Below are 18,553 nucleotides of genomic sequence, written 5' to 3'. Positions count from 1 at the left end.
ACTTTGAGAAGTATCCTGCCTGAGGTTACACAGATAAAGTCAGGATTTGAACTCGAGACATGGGCTGTTTGGACCTAAAGTCCACTCCCACATATTATTACTACTGATTATCACTGTCAGGGTGAAAAACCCAAATACTCTCATCTCCTCATTGACTCACAGGCCAACAGTAAGATGAGGGAAGGCCAGCCAGTCCTCAGCCTTGTCACCTGGAGCTAGAGCTGGAATGGCTCAAATCTCCAGGTCCTAAATACAGTGTATTAATAGAAAATTTGAGGTATATGAATGGCCAAGGATTGCCACTGTAAAGATAGTTTGTTACAGTTCCCAAGAGAATGGGATATGCCACATGTTGGGGGGCACCAGGGTCAGATGGGAAGCAGAGGAAGAGGAATAAGCTCGGGCAAGAGCCTTCACTTTTTTTTTCTTTTAAGAATTTTATTCACTTGACAGAGAGAAAGAGCCCAAGCAGGGGAAGTGGCAGTCAGAGGGAGAAGCTGACTCCCCACCAAGCAGGAAGCTGAATGCAGGGCTCCATCCCAGGACCCTGGGATCATGACCTGAGCCAAAGGCAGACGCTGAGCCAACTGAGCCACCCAGGCACCCTTTAATGTGGTTTCTATCAGAAGAAACAGGTGAGGCAGGGTGAACTGGCTTGGGATTGGCTCATTTGAATAATTCCAGCAGGCGCTGGGATATAGGAGCCGTGCCTAGTTGTCTGGTACCTGGCCCTGATGTGGGTAGGGCGGGTGGGGTGTAAGAGCCTGATAAAGGAGGCGGTTTGCAGTGTGGACTCTGAATTGGTTGGTTTGTATGTGAAAAGCACTCATGGGCAAGTCGTTTGCTATCTCTAGGAATTGGCTGACCCTAGGAGGTAGAGTCCCACTAGGGTCCGCACGACCCCAAAATGTCAAAACATTAGAATACAGAAGAGAAAAGGCATGGTTGATAGCCTCCAGCTGGAGGATATCTGGCTGCTCTAAGTTGGGGAAGGCATACAAATGTACCCACAAGCCAGACAGAAGTATCCAAAAGCTAATTCAGCTGTAAGCCACGGAGATGGGTACTAATGCTCTATGAGAGAAGCCCTGCATATATAGAGGAAAAACAAAACAAAAAACAAAAACGATGACAACTGCAAGATTAAATGCAACTATCCGGGCCTAGAGTATTTGGTTATCTTAAAAGACTTGTCACAAGTTAGTGTTTCACTAAGAAAACTTAGTGCCCATCAAGCCTTACAGGATATACTTGCAACTATTTCTCCTAAATCCAATTCATTAGTAAGCTATGCTCTGTACTCCAGTGTATATTGTTTTCTCTCCCTCCCTCCCTCCCTCCCTCTCTTCCACTCCTTGTCTCCCACAAACACATAGCAATAGTTTGTGTCAATGTGAGGTCAGCTATCAGACACCGCTCATCCGTCCCCCTTAACGCAGCCCGTATCGAGAGTCTGTGTTGAGTGGATCCAAGCTGACATGGCTGAGGTGGACCTTTTTATTTTTTCTCAAAAGCTACAGTGAGAAACACATAAGACAGATAAAGTTTGACCTGCCTCTTTGACCTCATAGATTCCTTAATACCAGAAGCAGTATTTTTAAGCCCAACGGTGCTGTCGACTCCAAGAAATGTTTTTCTCCTAGTCACGGTAAAATCAAAGACCACATTATCTCAAGTTGCAGCAAACACTTTATTCTCCTCATTAATGGCTCAAAACTGCTGGGAGCCGAAGCCTGAAAAAGTCCTATGGCAAGAAACGTGAATATTTTACAAAGAAAAGAAAGAAATTGCAAGAGGCGATGCCTCTGTTGCCTGTATTTCCGAGTATTTTCCTTTGGTGAAGTCCTCAACCAACTTGAATAAATTAGACACAGTGCCGGTAGAAGTAAAAGAAGTAATCTGTAAAGAATATCCCAGCAAAATAAGGATCCGTGGAACAGTCAGCTAAATCCTGTGAGAAGAGAAGAAAAAAAGAATGATTAATATAAGAATTAGCCAAATCAATTGATCAATTGATTGAACATCTATTTCTTTCTCCCTGGAAAGAAAAAGGCAAAAAAAAAAAAAAAAAAAAAAAGCAAGCTTACCGGTGCAGCTACACGGAAATGGTACATGCTATCAAAGAATGGGGCTACGGGGAGGCTCCAAATGTGCTGATAGCCCTAAATAATGAATGACAGAGAGATCCATTTCATAACCACATTTTACACTCCATTGGAAAGAACATAGCCTGAGAAAGCATCTCCTTGACTCCCCCAGGAAAGGTATCTGGGGCAACAGCTTCTGAGCAGAGTTGCTAAAACAGTCTGTGGCCTCAGAAGGACACGCGGGAGATAGCGAGCCAAGCCCCGTGACGAGGATCAGCCAGCAAGGGGAGAGCACGTGCCTCATGGCATCCCTCTGTAGGCAACAGAGGCTGAGCCACAACTCTAGACACACTTCTTCGGGACCAGGGGTTGGAAAACATTACCTGTGTCATCTCCTGGGAGACCACTTGGCGGCTCTGTGTCCCTCTGGCTCCCCTCTGACCATGGAAACATAGATTTCCAAGGGTGAACTTGCACTGGAAGACTATCAATGGCTCTGTTGTGCTTCAAGAGACAAAGGGCAGAAAGGGCAAAGGGAAAGCAGTTACCAGCACCACTGGGCTACACTTTGCTAAAAAGAGGTACGAATGGGACGGTAACTTGGAAACCCATTCAGTTTCACGTAGGCGTCTTATGCCACAAGGCTCATGGATGCCAGCATCCCCGTTCCCACCTCCTTGTTCCAGCAAGAAACTGTCTCAGGAGGTTACTGTTACAGACTCAGTGTTCGTGATCCCCTCCTCCGAAGTCATATGCTAAAATCCCAACTTCCGATGTGACGTGTTGGGAGCTAGGGCCTATGGGCAGTGCTTGACGCGGAGCTCTCTTGAGTGGGATAACCGCTCTTCTACCAAGGACCTCAGTGCTCTCTCGCTCCTGTGCCAGGTAGACACAGTGAGAAGATGGCCTTCTGTGACACGGGAAGCAGGCCCTCACCAGACACCAAATCTGCCAGTACCCCCGTGTGGAACTTCCCAACATCCAGAATGTTGGAAAGTAAACGTCTGTGGAGGCGCTCAGTCTATGGTGTTTTGTTTTTGTTTCAGAGCCTGAACCGATCAAAACAACCTGAGGTAGCATATGACGGTCTCTAAGACAATCTCATGACTGAAATCATCCCGGCAGCGGAAGTTCCTATCACCGTAGATCTTAAAATCATTTTGGGGGCACCTGGGTGACTCAATCAGTTGAGTGTCCAACTCTTGGTTTGAGCTCAGGTCATGATCTCAGGGTTGTGAGATCAAGCCCCGCATCATTGGGCTCCTTGCTTAGCAAGCAGTCCGCTTGAGATTCTCTCTCTCCCTCTCCCTCTGCCCCTCCTCCTGCTTGTGCTCTCTCTCTCTAAATAAGTAGATCATATCTATTTTATAAATAAATATATAAAATCATTTTTGGAGATATCCCTCTTCTTTTCATGGGCAACTGAACTTGCATCTACCTGAAGTTTCCAGGATTTCAGATTCTACAAACCCCTGATCTGAGTACATCCTATTTGAAGCAGCAAGGTAAACAAACGGGAAGGGATTTGGGGGTGAGCCCCGTTAGAATTTACCTACCATCACGGCTCTCAGAGTGGAAGGCCTGCCCGAAAGAATGATTCTCCTCTGGAGGGCAGCCCATTAATTATCATCAAGAGGATGAGATCCAACTGTCTTTGGAAATGATCCTTTTGCACAAGTGGGACAACTTACAATCTCAGTTGAGTATGTGTGTTATTTTTAAATCACCCATATTAGAAAAATGGTTCTTAAGCTAAAAAGCCTGATGTAGTGGCTCCTAATGGTCTTTTGCCATTTCAGGGAATACCCCATTTCAGCTTATTTCCCTCACCAAAGCTAGGAATGAATGAGGAAATGCCACTCCAGGCTACTCAGGGATGCTAGAAGATAGTCCATTTGGCTCTTGCTCTGCATGAAGCATGATGAGTTCCGAGTCATGAAATACTCACTGCTTGAAACAAACCTTTCCGAGGCAAGCAGTTGGGTTGAGTGTCATTAACTCATCGTAGAAGCAAAGTCGATGAGAGGAGGAGTATGAAGCCTGAGTGAAACAGAGGAAGGGACAGAGCAGCAGAAACGGATGGGGGAGGAATGCCAGAGCAGGGAAGCAGAGGAGTGAGCGGAGGACAGAGGAAAAGGAGGGAGAGCAAGAAGCAAACCGGGAGAAGAGAGGAAAAGTGCAGGGGGAGAAAAAGAGAGACTACAATCAAGAGACACAAAATAAAACCCATCTATCACCCCAGTGAGTAGCTCACTGCATAATTTGAGTGAAGTGGGTCCAAGTCTTTTTTTTTTAATATTTTATTTATTTATTCATGATAAACAGAGAGAGAGAGAGAGAGAGAGAGAAGCAGAGACTCAGGCAGAGGGAGAAGCAGGCTCCATGCCGGGAACCCAATGTGGGACTCGATCCCTGGACTCCAGGATCGCGCCCTGGGCCAAAAGCAGGTGCCAAACCTCTGAGCCATCCAGGGATCCCCCCCTTTTTTAAAAATATTTTATGGGTCCAAGTCTTAAAAGTACTGTAATCATTTTAAATATTTGGTAAGAATAGATAAAATTAGAGCTTTGCGATCTTGAGGGAAAGGTAGTCATAATAAAAGCTGCCATTTATGAAGCGCCTACTATGTGTCGGGAAGGGGCAATGTTCTTACATCTCTCATTTCATCGGGAAGACCAGAAGTGACAGTTTAAAGGATGGGCCGAGCTTGAAACCCAGCAATACGGCTTGCTAGCTGTGAGTTTTGGGACAAGTGTATTGGACCTCTCCAAACCTACTAAGTGTTCCCATCTGAAAAATATAAACTAGAAAAGAAAAACCAAACTCGGGGGGTTATTGTGAGGATTATACGATCCGCTATTAAAGTGGAGAGTGTCTGGCATATGCTCTGTGCACAGCAAATGGTAGGTATGGGTTTCACTATTAGCAAGTGATTTCCCACAGCAGCTCTACTTCTTATGGTATTAGTTCAAACTCATTTTATAGATTAAAAAGAGCTCAGAGAGGAGAAGTGGTTTCTCCAAAAGGTTATAAGATTAGTAAGTGGCAGAGACAAAATTTGAACCTTGGTCTGCCCAACTCCAAACTCTGACTCTGTGAACTCCCCTGGGGAGAGGGAGTGGTGTCTGCATTAGCACTGCTACCAGGAGCTCAGGAAAATGGGCAGGTTTCCCCCCGCCCTAGGGGGTATGCTATTCCTCTTGCTCCCACCCCAATTCAAAGGGACACATTCAGGGGTATCCTGGAGCTGGTGAGCATCAAACCCAAGGTCACCCCCATCTCACAGGTGAATGTGAAGCCTAGAAGAAGCCTTTCCATCCCACGGAGGGAGGCTGGAAGACTCTGACCATCCTTTTGAAGACGCTTCCCTCAAGCTGGCCCACCTCCCACCCCAGCCAGCATCAGCCGATGGGGACTGCTAACTTCCCACCCTCTTAGTGACCAAACTGTGAGGTAAGGTCAAAGCCTTGCTATTCAAATAATGACAGAAGCAGAATTGTTCTCTGCAATTAGGCACTTACTTGATTTCCAGAGAGAATTTGACATTGGTAGGTGTGTGCTTATTAACAGGAATATTGTAACTGTAATTCCCAGGGCTAATTATGGAAAAAAAAATAAAACCACAAATCAAAATACATAGGAAAGGCTTCAAAAGGCTTTTGTTACTCATTACACACAAGCTGTGAAATATTCTATAACAAACACAGGAAAACAAATTTAGCACGTAGAATTCTGTGCTTTTCAGAGACGTACCTGTCAAATTTCAAAGGGATCTCTTGTAGGTGTTAATATATAAACTGTACCACAAAGATTTATGGTTTGTCAGAACACACAGGTGAAATGAGGGAAAGCCAAATCCCAGGCCAAATGCATACCACTGAGTGCACAGAAAACGACTCTGGTCCCCGTTAAGGAGACACAGATTTCAGGAGAAAATGAGGCAAAGGCCTCAAACCAGCATTTTCCCTCTGGAAAGGAAGACTGAAGATAATAAATACCAGCTCCTCTACCCTGAATCGCTCCCTCATAGGCAACATTAGCAGGAAATATCATGTACTTTCAGAACTTGAATCAACTAACATTTTGATAGTCCTAATTACCATTTTGTATTGGAGAGAACTGTAGCAGGGAAGTGCTTCTGCAGGCACTCCGCCCCCCACATCCCCCCAAAAAGGGAGCTACTGGGGCAAAGGGGGACTTCCTGGGATTCATACTGTAATGAAAACTCCAGCAGAAAAGCATATTGAATCTAACACAGATTCTTCGGACCTGGCCACACCTCGAATTCCATGGAGAAACAGCTTAAAACCAGATACATTGGGAGAAAAGTTAATCATTTTAGATTCTCTTGAAAAAATCCTAAAATGGGGACTCCTGGGTGGCTCAGTGGTTGAACCTCTACCTTGGGCTCAGGTTGTGATCCTACGGAGAGCCTGCTTCTCCCTCTGCCTATGTCTCTGCCTCTCTGTATCTCTCATGAATAAATATATAAAATTAAAAAAAAAAGAAAAAATTCCTAAAATGAGTTGTTAAAAATGAGAAAGCAGAAGTAAAAGAAATGGATCTGAATTGGGATCAGGAGAGCCTTGTTCTACTGGAAAAAGCTGAGATAAATGGAATTCACTTCCTACCAGTGCCCCCGCCCCGCCAGCGTCTGCATGCTTCACGGCAACGCAATTCAGTAGCCTCATCCCACAGGTGAGACATGGACACTCAGGGGGAATTAACACCTTGTCGAAGTTCTGGAATTGGAAACCAAATCATCCCACCCTTCTTCACCATGTCACCCTAGCACAGTAATTAACATCGGTCTCCCACTTGGTTAAATTCGCTGAAGGTCAGGTTCCTTCATGGCAGGATGGGATCAACAATCCCAACCTCACAGGGATTTGGGGAGAATCCAATGAGATAATGAATGTCAAAGCCATAAACAAATCATAAAGTACCACACAGTTAAAGCTCAGGGTCATCAGGTTGAAAAAAGAAATAAGGCTGAGAATCCCAAGGATTTGGGATACCAGTCCACGGTACAGGACCTTGCCTTTCACCTAGCAGTCACCCAGTAAATATTCATCGATGAAAGAAAAATAGGTCCCCACTCTTACTGCCTTCAACTTGCATTTTGGGCCAGCTAGCTGAGGCTACTTGTAGGCTATGCTTCTAAATGCACCATGACCGGATGGCTCACCATGGACATGGCGGTTGCTGATAACTTTTGCAATATCTGGATGTTTTTTCTCCTGCCTGGAAAAGCCACGATAAGCTTTGTTACTTAGCAATTAAGATAATGATATTCCTCGTTATTAAAATGTATAAACGTCAGCTCATTCATTACGTGGAGCCATCAGTAACAACGTCTTTCTTGTCTATAAAATTAACCGACAGCCCCTGTGCTCATGGAATGTGTCCTTGGAGAGTCCCCCTAAGTTTTTTGCTTTGGACGTCCCCATTAAAAACGAGAGACTGGCATCACTGGAGCCATGGTTTATTGACATTCGCTAATACCAACCATTTTATGATTCCCTCGTCTACCATGTAACAAATGTGTTTTCACTTACGGAGCAGTGTATGCACGCATTGACTTTTACCATGTAGTTTTGGCTTTCATTCCAGTCTCAGAAACCCAGAGCCCTGAGTAAATCCCAGAAACAATCAGGGTAGGATGGGGAGGCTTACCCACCTGCACTGGAGGCCTCCACCACAATACCGATGATCTATTACTTGCTGGATCTCCACAATCTGAATAGAACTAATGGTTGTATCAATCTCTGAATTGAGAAGAAATAGAGAAAAGAAAGTAAACCCTTCTGCAGAGGAAAAGGGTATCGTGCTCCAGCAAAACTCCAAATTACTGAATGTGAAATGAGAGTTTCCTAGATTAATGGGTTCCATTTGCATTCAAATGGAAAAAAGAAGGGGAAGGGAGGGAAGAAGGCTTTTGTTGTTGTAGTTAGAGTAAATTTTAGGAAAACTCTTAAAAATCCAGTTTCTGATAATAGATAACATCTGATAACAAACAAAAGAATTTCTTTTGGAAGTCCTACTAGATTGACATTTATTGAAAAGGGAGGGTGCAATGTGAAATGCAATCTGGCCAAGAAAGAAAGCTTTTAAAAAAACCTCAGAAAACAGAAAATGAACTAAAAGTACCATCAGAATAGGAGAAGAAGGCAGGAAATTCAAATAAATAATTAAAATCCATGCGGATCAACCTCCACTTGTCTGGTGGTGAGTGACCACCTCTCACGCCTGACATTGGCTAGAGAGTGTCCCTGGGGAAGGCTGACGCAGCTGGTTGCTCTACGAAGAGCTGGTTGCTCTACGAAGCCAAAGGAGGGTCACTTAAATGTGAATTTACAGTCACTCCCCCAGTCAGGGCTGGTTAGCGCATCTCCTGCCAGGAAGGACAAGGTTCTGTCTTCTGAAGAGGGAAAATGTCTGTCAATCTTAAAGGCTTGGTGGGTCAGGATGAGAAGATACCCAGTAGACGCCCCTTTGTCTCTTCAGTTCGATGTTTCCCCACCCTTTCTCTCTCCCACCTTTCACCCATCCAATCCCTACCCCACTCCTTGCAGATCTAGTATGTTCTCACCCTCCTCCAAGAAGCCAGCTGTTTGGGGCTACCTTGTGTTCTTCAAACTCGTTGAAGCTCCAACCCCTCAGAATTTGGAAATAGGGCCTTTCAAGAGGCAATTAGGTTAAAATGAAGCTGTTACACTGGGCCCTAATCCAATCTGACTGGTGTCCCTGCCTGGAAGAAGAGGTTCCCGGGGGAAGGTCTTGGAAGGATGCAGCACCGAGGTGGCCATCGGTGAGTCCAGGAGGGAGGCCTCAGAAGGAACCAGGCCTGCCAACACCCTGATTGTGGACTTCTGGCCTCCAAAACTGTGAGAAGATAAATGTTGTTGCTTGAGTTGCCCGTCTGTGGTACCTTGTTACGGCGGCCAGGTCGGATCCGTGCGGCCCACGGCCCGCTCCTTCGTGATGCCACAGCTTTACCCTTGGGCCATTTGCGGGGTGATCAGCTAGTGATCTATCTGTCGCCCCATCAAAAGCATGTCATCTCTGTTTTGTCACTTAACTTGTGTGCATTTTTGTCCTTTCTTGACAGCTCCAGAATAGGGAGCCTCTATTAAAATTCTCTGATTCCTGAGTAACTCCTGGTATAATGTGATCTGCACAGGAAAAAAAAGCTCAAAGCTCAAGGTAGGGACCCCGCTGCAGCTGAGAAGAGTCAGGTCACTGGTTAGGGGCCAGAGCTGGCTTGTGGGGAGGGAAGTCCGGGAGTGGTTTTGCCCCTGTCATAGCCGAAAAGGCATTTTAAAAAAGCAGTTTTGGAAAAAAAAAAAAAAAAAAGGCAGTTTTGGAAGGGTAACTATTCAGATGATTGTTGTTAAGGCTTTGGGGGTGGGGGGGACCATATTCTTAGAGTAAATGGCGAACGCAATTATTTCGTGGGCTGCTAAACAAGTCTTTAAAAAGAATTTTAATGGTTTTGCAGTCACTTTTTTTAATTTGCCGATTTTTTCCCCAAGTACGCATACTGTTTATCATCTTCCTCCATTTGGATTACATAATATGTTTATATTTCTCAACATAGTTTGAGGCAAAACATAAAGCCAGGAACCTCAGTTAACAAGAGACAGAGGTTAACACAGTGTGTGCTCCTTTCATAGGAAGAAAAGGGAGGCAAGATCAGAAACAAGTTCCTACTCAAGCTTCTATGTGCAATTTCCGGATAGAAAGCACACACAAGGGTGCACGCTACTTTGGCACCATCACTCCTAAGTAGATCTGCCCTGGTTAGTACTTCTCACACGAGGCACACAGGCTTGTTTACCTGTGCACAAAACTGACTGTGAGCTTCTAGAAGCCCGCGTGCACATTTGTGCACGGCCATGGCCCCAGACAAGGCAATGCTGGGCTTTCTGCAAGTGCTCAGCAAATATTTGGGGGAGGATGGAAGGAAGAGAGGCCAATCATATACCCTCTAGAAAACTGTTTCCTCTTGCACGCTCGAAGGGGAAATTGTCAGGGGATGGGTGCCGAGGGATGCTGGGGGGGGGCGGGGGAGGGTACACATGGAAACCGGAGCTCCTTCACCCTCGCGAGGCAAAGGGGAGTGAGGCAGGCTTTGAAGGAGAGGCAGGTTTCCTGAGCATCTTGATCTTTTTCATTAAAAAGAAATGGGTCTTGACCCATGAGGATTTTCTAGAAGATTGAATATATATTTCCCTTTAGATAGAAATATATGTGCTGTCTAAAAGGCCTCGAGATTTCCTGGATGCCAGCTATTCCAATAAGCACCTGTCAAGCACAGGTCCCCTGCTAGGAGTGTCGCTTATGACTGCTTCGACAGAAGGCTGTGAATTTATAGGGCAAATGAGGCACAAAAAGAAGCGGAAACCAGAACTTCTCCATCCTATCTGTTTCCATCCCTTATCTTTTTTGCTACTTTCCCACTGAATTCGCAGGCACAGGGCTCATTATCAATTTTAGCAACAGAACTACAGAGTTGCCTCACTTCCACGGAAGCATGTTTTCGGGTTCCTGGAGACACAGAATCCTACGATAGGATTTAGTATCTGATGGGATAACGGTATTTTTAAAAACAGTAATAAAAAGGTAAAGTTGAGGAGACATAATCCTGAGGATTAGAGTTATGAAAGTGGCTTTTCAAAAGCAGGATTGGAAATACATTTTAAGTCTCCTATAAAAACATCTCCAATTTGTCCCTTCTCTGAGGCAAGACTAGGCAATGCTGAAAGGCTGGTTATTGGAAAACCATAAATTCTCCTGTAGTCAAGCAGGGGTGGCTCTCATTTTACAAATGCCTTTCAGTAATATTCACTGTAAACTTAATATACACCCTCAGCGGTTTTTACTGTGATGTTGGAGATATATTTTGCAATCAGCGGAAAAGATCTCCCAATAAACTAAATTAGAAACTTCTGGAGAGGAGAGATTTAAGATGGTGTCCAACCAAAGCATATCCTGTTGTGGTAGACTGTGTATATAGCCTTACTCATAAAATTGGGCGGTGTGGCTGAGTTCCAAGCATCTTGGATACCTTTTTCTTTCCCGATTGAACCAGACTCATGCCAAGAAAACGTCAATGAGCCCAACCAATTGATGGCTGTGTCCTTGTACACGGGGAACCAGTTTCTTTCAGCCATTTGCTCTTCTCAGAGTTCTGATCTTCCAGACAAAATAAGCACAAATTTCCACGCCTTTTAGTTTCCTGAGATTTTTAAAAAATCTTTACCAAAATTCTTAACATCTGTAGAATTCCTTAGATTTTTCCCCCCTCACAAGCTCTTCACTTCTTATATCTAACTCCGTCTGTTTACATCTTTATTGGTTGCATAGATTAAAATCTAATCCATCACACTCAGTTGGCTCCTCAGAACAGAAGCTCAATATTCCAAAACACCCACTCTCCACCTCTTACCCAAACCTTTTATATTAAGTGAGGAGAGGGGATAAACCTTCTGAAAGGCGTTTTACACAATCAGCTTGGGCCCAAAAGAAGAATGATGGCTTGTGCTCAGCATAGCATAAAAATACTCATTTCCCTTCTCTATTTTACTCGTGGTCTTTCTCCTTAGGGAAGGAGCCAATAAGTGTGTTCTGGGGCTTGGTAAAGTGCTAGATAGCACTCTTCATCCTAGAGAGTTCTTTCAACTTGGTTTCTTTCTTAACTCTTGAATTTTTTTTTTATTTATTATTCTTTAATTTTTAATTAGTCGTCGCTGCCTCAGAAACGTCTGGTTGAAAGAACTTGCCTGGCTTTCTCCACTTTCAGATTTAGGAATCCCAGTGTCCTATAGGACAAAGGGAAGGAGGGACTAGCAGCAGAAGAGAAGAGGCTTTCTTTACACCCCAGAAATACCCCACATCAGGGATAGCTCAATGGCTCTAAGGCAAACTTGGGGTAGGGAGAGGCGAAGGGGCTTTCTAGAACCATAGTGTGAATACCTTCTGCTTCCTCTAGAGCATGTGTACACCATGTCCAAATAAATGGCGGCATGATGGTAGATGGGTAGGAACCCAGGACAGACAGGGGACTGAAGACAGGGGACTCAGCTTCCAGTTCCAACCTCTCTAGTAACTTACTGCAGAACCTTAAGCAGAGTCCCCGGCCTCCACTTTATCAGCTGGAAAATAGAGGTTTTCCTGACCTGGGGATACCTTGGAACCCCAAGTGATTGCACAAAGTGTTCAGTGGTGTCCGTGGACTTGTAACAACTCTCCCACAGGTTTGTACTCTTCTTCAAATGTTGCTGTAGGATTAACAAAAATAACTTGACTAAAAGCTTACCTGAGTTTAGAGTAACATTCTCCCTCTAGGTATTTTCTCAGTCAAATAATTGTAAAAGAATAACAAATTAATAGTAGCTTCCAGGGGTCAATAAGTTAGGGTGCCACTGGTATGTTGCTCTCTGACATTCTATGAGACTCTAAATCCCCCAAAGTTTGTGAGTTTCCAGAAGATGAGAGTGAAGAGAACATTTAAATCCTTTCCATCTTTCTTCATCTAAAAGAGGGAAGAGGAACAACTTTCCCCAGATCTTGGGGAGCCTGGTAAGGCTGGATTTAAATTTCCCCATTAGCCAGAGAAGCTGATAATTGCGTCTAGGAGGACACAGCCAGGTGCTATGGAGAAGCCCTTCCTTCTCTAGAAGTCTCGTCAGTGCCTCCCATACTGAGAGGCTGGCACCCCACGTCCCAGAGAAGACAGCAATAAACCTTCCCTCGATGTAAAGAGCTGGGTGCTATAGGAATGAGTTCGCTCAAGGGTCAAGAACGTTTTTGGAAATGAAGATTGGATCAGTCCATAACCTCTTCCTGTATAGGATCCACTGTTACACATCCTCATAGGTGAGATGGTCTCTTCTGAGGATTGCTCTCCGAAAAGGCCACCAAGTACACCCAAGGTGGACTCCCAAGGCAAGAAAAAGGTTTACCAGCCACAGGGATCCATGTGCTTTCATACAAGACGAAGGCCTGGGGGGATTTCTGTAACAGTGCTGGACTTTTCCATATTTGAGACTACTGAGAATTTGATGGCTGAAACAGATTCCTTTCTTCACATTGAAGCTTTATCTCTGTCCTGTGCTGATGCACCTGTTCCCAAGTTCAATCAAAAGTTGCTTTCAGGGGATCCCTGGGTGGCGCAGCGGTTTGGCGCCTGCCTTTGGCCCAGGGCGCGATCCTGGAGACCCGGGATCGAATCCCATGTCGGGCTCCCGGTGCATGGAGCCTGCTTCTCCCTCTGCCTGTGTCTCTGCCTCTCTCTCTCTCTCTCTCTCTCTCTCTGTGACTATCATAAATAAATAAAAAAATATTAAAAAAAAAAGTTGCTTTCATGAGAAAAACAGTGCAAGCGTCGCCTCCTACAGGGGCAGGGAACAATTCTCTATGCCTCACCCCTCGTTAGAAAGAATGGAGATGCCTATCTTCTAGGCTTGTGAGGCTCGAATAGTTTATTCACGGAGGTTTACGTAGGTCACTTACGGCAGTGCCTCTGTATGCGGTAATGGCTCCTTACGTGATGATGACGACGGTGATGATGACGATTTGTAAAAGTTATTTATTCACCTCTAGGGTATGGAACAATATCAAAAGGAAAAGGAAATCACATTGCTGCCCCCCAAACTTCAACCACTGACCGTACTTTCCATGTCCGTCACTTGGACTGCTCAAAATATTCTGGTTCTTCTTCTAGGCACATGTTAGGTCTGCACTTTATCAACTCATTCTAAGTCGGATGTGACCAATGTCACCTGCTTTGGCCGATAAAGTGTAAGCAGAAGGACATGTGGTACGCCTCAGTGGCAGCTTTGAGAGCCGTGTTCTTATCACTGTTACAGAGATTGTAGAAATACGTATTGAGATGGAGTCTCCATTAGTTGGGTTCTAAATGACACCATGAGCGAGAGCCCTCTTTTGATCCACATTTGACATACAGAGTCAGAAATAAATTTTGGCCACAGTGAGCTGCTGTAATTGGGGAGTTATTGTTGCCATGGCATCTGGATACAGAAGCCACCCTAACCTGTGTGTATTGCTATTATTGTCATCATTAGTCTATACGCTTGTGTGTGTGCAGAGGTTCCCCCCAAACAACGAGTTAGGATACATTTGGATGTGTTATATATGTTTTTACAGAGATAACTATACTTTTAGCCCTTGATCAAGTCTCCATAATTTTTTTTAACATGAGAAATCTGTTACTTAAAAAATTCTGTGTGTGTGTGTGTGTGTGTGTGTGTGTGTGTGTGTTTCTCCCCAGGAGGAAGAAGCAGATATTCTGAAAGTGGTTGTGATTTTCACTGACTCGCAGCTTACCCTGAACTCATTAGAGTTCTAAAGCCTTTTGCATTTTGCCCTACTTGGTTTGGGCAGGAAGCCCAGATACGACATCATTTTATAAGTTCTAACTGAGCCAGAAAATCTACGCAACCCACCCAGGATTACTTGACATGTTCTACTATGACTGTCTTTGTTGGCCATGGACAAATGAGCCCTTTCCCCTTGCATCAACCACAATTTCATCCCCGGGCAGGGAACTCACGATTACAGAGACGGCAAGCTTGCACACTTGTGTTGGGGAGGATCTTGCCACCCCAAGTAGAACCACTGTCTGGAACCATGAACAGATTATGCAAGTAAATATTTGCAAAGAAAAACACCTCGGGTGCAGAGTCCCCACAGTCGCTTCTCTTTGAACATCCTTTACCTGCCCACGGCCCCCGATGGGCGTCCTCCTCCCGGGACCGCCTCGGCCCCCGATGGGCGTCCTCCTCCCGGGACCGCCTCCGCACGGGACTTGAGGGGACTCTTCTCTTTCCCCAGATGGGGCAGCAGTAAGTCTCCCGACAGGGCAGGACCTCACAGAAAGTGATTTCTGGGACTTGGAGGGAGGCCTGTGTGGTCGCCAGGGCTGGAGGAGGTGCTGCAGAGCGTTGGGCGGAGGGGGAGGGAGACGACAAGGTTAACCTGAAAGGCTGGTTCTTCTGTTGACAATTCCCCTGAACCAGGCTGGGTTTGGGGGTGAGGAATGTGAAAGTCCTACCTGAGGGGGAGGCTGTGGGCGGCGGGGCCGGCTCCCGAGAGCTGGTGCTGTTGCTGAGGGAAGAGAGCAAACCGATTAACGAGGGAGGCCTTCAAGAGTCCTTCTCCCCCAAGGAAAAGCAGCCCAACACTCTCACCTCAGAGGGAGGTTTGGGGCACGTCGGTTTTGATCTTTTAAGCTGAGTATGTAAAGGGAGACTATCGTCAGGGCGCTGTTTAAAAAAGGAAACAGAAGACAACATGAGAAGGAAGCCTTAGGTGACAGATTTGAGCTCACATGCGTTCCCCCCCTACAGCCGGCGGCCACAGGTCCCCCCTGACGGGCCACAGGGCCACTGGGGCACCACGGAGCCGCCGGCCTGGGGCGAGCAAGCCCTCGGTGTCCCGGGGCCCAGAGGCCCTGGCTCTTCAGCTCTGGTGGACGTTTCCAGAGAGCAGCCCCCTGGGCCTGGGCCGCTGCCGCGGGGAGGCGAGGGGAGGAGGCCCTGGGGCCCTGGGGGGGCCTCCTCTGGGCCCCTCTGACCTGGCCGGCCGCCTGCCTTTTCAGGCCGCAACAGCAGGCCGGGGAGAGGAGGCCACCGTGACCGTAGGGGGGGCTGCGCCCTTTCCCTTGACCAGCAGGTCGCAGACACGCAAGCAGCAGGTTTGCCCAAAGGCTCTGGGCTTTGGGAGGCCGCACCCCACAGCGCTGCGCCCCCAGACGTTCCCTGGAGCAGGGGCGCCCTGACAGTGGGCCGCAGGGTGGCCCGACCCCACGTCCGGCCAGCCTGGCTTCACACCCACGGCCCCAGGCGTGGCTCCCCACCCCATCGTGCCTTCCAAGGGCCTGGGGTGACTATCAAATAGACGCCAGGGAACGTGCGGCACTTCTGAATTCCACCCACGAAGAAGAAAGTCTGCAGAGAGTTCTCGGCCGGTTGCAGTGCTCCCCGTCCAGATGCAGTGCTACTGAGCCCCAGAGATGCGGTCACACGGACCCCACCTGCCGCCTGCTGCCACCCGGGCTCCTGGGCCCCCCACCCTGCCCCCCCGTTCCCTCAGGTGCTCGCTCTAAGTCGTCTCCGGCATTCACGTCCACGCACGACCCCCAGAACTTCCAGAACCATGCAGGAAGGGGACATCGGCTCCTCTCCTCGGGGGCAAATTCTGCTTCTGGCCCCGAGAGACCTCTTGGCAGGTGCTCGAATCCCAGTGCAGGGCAGCTCACTGGGGAGATGGAGGAGAAAGCTGCGGGTCCCCAGGGCCTCGCACCCCAGGGGGCAGGGGGGGCAGAGACCCACGAGCCTCCAGAGCCAGGAAGCCGGCGGCCAGCAGCCATGAGCACCCTGGCCCCATCCCTCACTGGGCCCTGAGAGCAAGCATCTCCCTCGAGACCAGGCCCAGCAGCCCTTTCCCACACTTGCAAAGCATTTTTGGGAGAGAGAGAGACAAACAGCCATCTGGCCAGGCCAACAGGCTACGGACAGGGAGACCCAGAGGACCCAGGCCCCCGGAGCCCCAGGAAGGCCCTGCCCCCCAGGGAGGCCTGGCTCCCCTCGCCCCACAGACGCGGACGGGGGCAAGTGCCCACTGCTTGCACAGCAAACCCTCCGTCCTGACTGTGTCTGCGGGCCTCAGCTGCTTAGCACATCCGGCTGCAGTTTCAATATACCGTATACCCTGGGGTTCTCTCGTAGGCCCTTTGCTGGGAAGTCTTTACTGAGGAATCTAGAAGAATCCTAACAATCAAGCGTGTCCAGGGGAGCACAGATTGCACCAGACTGCCTGCCCTCTTACTCCTTTCCCCCAAATGGACGGGAAAGAGAACCAACAATTTGAGACAATTATTTATAACACTGAAAAAAAAGATACACACACACACACACACACACACACACACAAGGCCCAGTAAGCTACTAAAAAATATCAGTTGATTGAAAAAAAAAAATCATCCTTCATGCCACATTTAGGTACAGAAAGCCCATGCTTTTTTCGTTAGAATATGAGTTTATAAAGGGCCTCCTGGAGCGCCCAGGTGGCTGAGTCAGTAAGCACCTGCCTCTGGCTCAGGTCAGGATCCTGAGGCCCCACATCAGGTCCCCTGCTCAGTGAGGAGACTGCTTCTCTGCCACCATCCCCCTCACCGATAATAAATAAAGTCTTAAAAAAGAAAGCAGGGGGTTCGCTTATCTCTAAGCTAAATCCAAGGTCAATGTCAGTTAAAGGCCCCTTGTTGGGGTCAGTCCTTAGTCCATACATGAGAAAAGGAAAATGGGAAGGAAAAAAGAGCTTGAGATAGCAGAACACTGAAGCTTTTCTTACCAAAATGCCATCACAGCGATGAGAGTTATAACCAAGGTCTGGAAAACCCAGTTAGGACACAGCCGTTTTTTTCCTGAAAAACAAACCTGTAAAAAAAAGATGGTGTTGGGAGGTGAGGTGAGCCAGCAGTGCTCACTGCGGGGAGGATCCCAGCAGGGCTGCTCGGGGTGCTGTCTTCAACCTCCTCCTCCCTCCCGCCCGGCCCCCGAAAACCAAGTTCTCCCAAAGCCCGGCTCTCCCTTTCCTGACTCTCCAGGCTACAGTCACTGGTCCTTTCCCCCGGCTTCCTGCAGGACAAGCGTCCGTGCCCTTCCTCCCGCGCTCATCTTAGTTTTATTTAGTTTCACGAGAGCAGAGGGCCTACAGACGGGATACTGCCGGAACCCACATGTCCATCGCCTTTACTGCGACACCTCTGAATATCACAAGGTCTTTGAGACGTGATGGAATAAATGATGGAATAAATCCCAGTGGGAGAATTTCAGGCATCATGACAAACCATGGGAAAGACTTTTGTTGTGTGAAATCCTAAGTACTCTTTAAATCATTTTGAAGAACAGTTCTGGGCCTGTGTCTTCTTGATCCTTATGCCCAGTCAACAAATATTCATTAAGCACTGCTATGTTTAACACTACGGGGAACCTAAAAATAAGTAAGGTACGGAATGAATGAGGCCAACCTCTAGGACCGGTGCATATGGGCAAAGAACCTGCATGTGAGGAACGGGCCCGGAACCAGGGAATAGACTGCCGGGTAACCGGTGATGAATCTCGCTGAAAGGACAGGATTGGTTTGCTGCCCACCTTAACAAGGGTGCCCCTGAGGTGGGAGGTTTTCTACTAATACAACAGGGGGAGTCTTATGTTTGCTTCCCCCTGTGGGATACAGGATAGGATCATGCTTTTGGTTGGAAGCGAATTGGAGGATGACGGTAGTTGAGAAATAGTTTAAAATCAGTCTTTATTTGAATTTCTTGGGCTGGTTCTCTGAATAAGTAAAATGTCCTTCAATGTTATATTGGGGCTCAGGGTGGGATTAGGCATGTAGGTTTTTAGCAAATATGCAAACCCTTAGGGCGCCGGAAGCCA

General features: G+C 47.2%; 1 protein-coding gene across 1 annotated transcript in view; it reads right to left on the bottom strand.

Moving 5' to 3' along the window:
- Window positions 1-1,673: 1,673 nt before the first annotated feature.
- MYRFL (myelin regulatory factor like) overlaps window positions 1,674-18,553 on the bottom strand; it is an 83,225-nt gene continuing 66,345 nt past the window's right edge. The window contains exons 14-22 of the mRNA XM_072768770.1: window positions 17,466-17,551; window positions 15,302-15,376; window positions 15,166-15,218; window positions 14,830-15,045; window positions 7,768-7,855; window positions 5,609-5,683; window positions 2,471-2,591; window positions 2,088-2,162; window positions 1,674-1,951 (exon numbers count right to left, since the gene is read on the bottom strand). Of these exons, the coding sequence (XP_072624871.1) occupies window positions 1,865-1,951; window positions 2,088-2,162; window positions 2,471-2,591; window positions 5,609-5,683; window positions 7,768-7,855; window positions 14,830-15,045; window positions 15,166-15,218; window positions 15,302-15,376; window positions 17,466-17,551 (876 nt within the window). The 3' untranslated portion in view covers window positions 1,674-1,864. The remainder of the gene's footprint in view (window positions 1,952-2,087; window positions 2,163-2,470; window positions 2,592-5,608; window positions 5,684-7,767; window positions 7,856-14,829; window positions 15,046-15,165; window positions 15,219-15,301; window positions 15,377-17,465; window positions 17,552-18,553) is intronic.

This window comes from Canis lupus, chromosome 11 (assembly GCF_048164855.1).
Source record: "Canis lupus baileyi chromosome 11, mCanLup2.hap1, whole genome shotgun sequence".
Lineage (NCBI taxonomy): Eukaryota > Metazoa > Chordata > Mammalia > Carnivora > Canidae > Canis > Canis lupus.
This window is presented reverse-complemented; position numbering and strand designations above follow the sequence as displayed.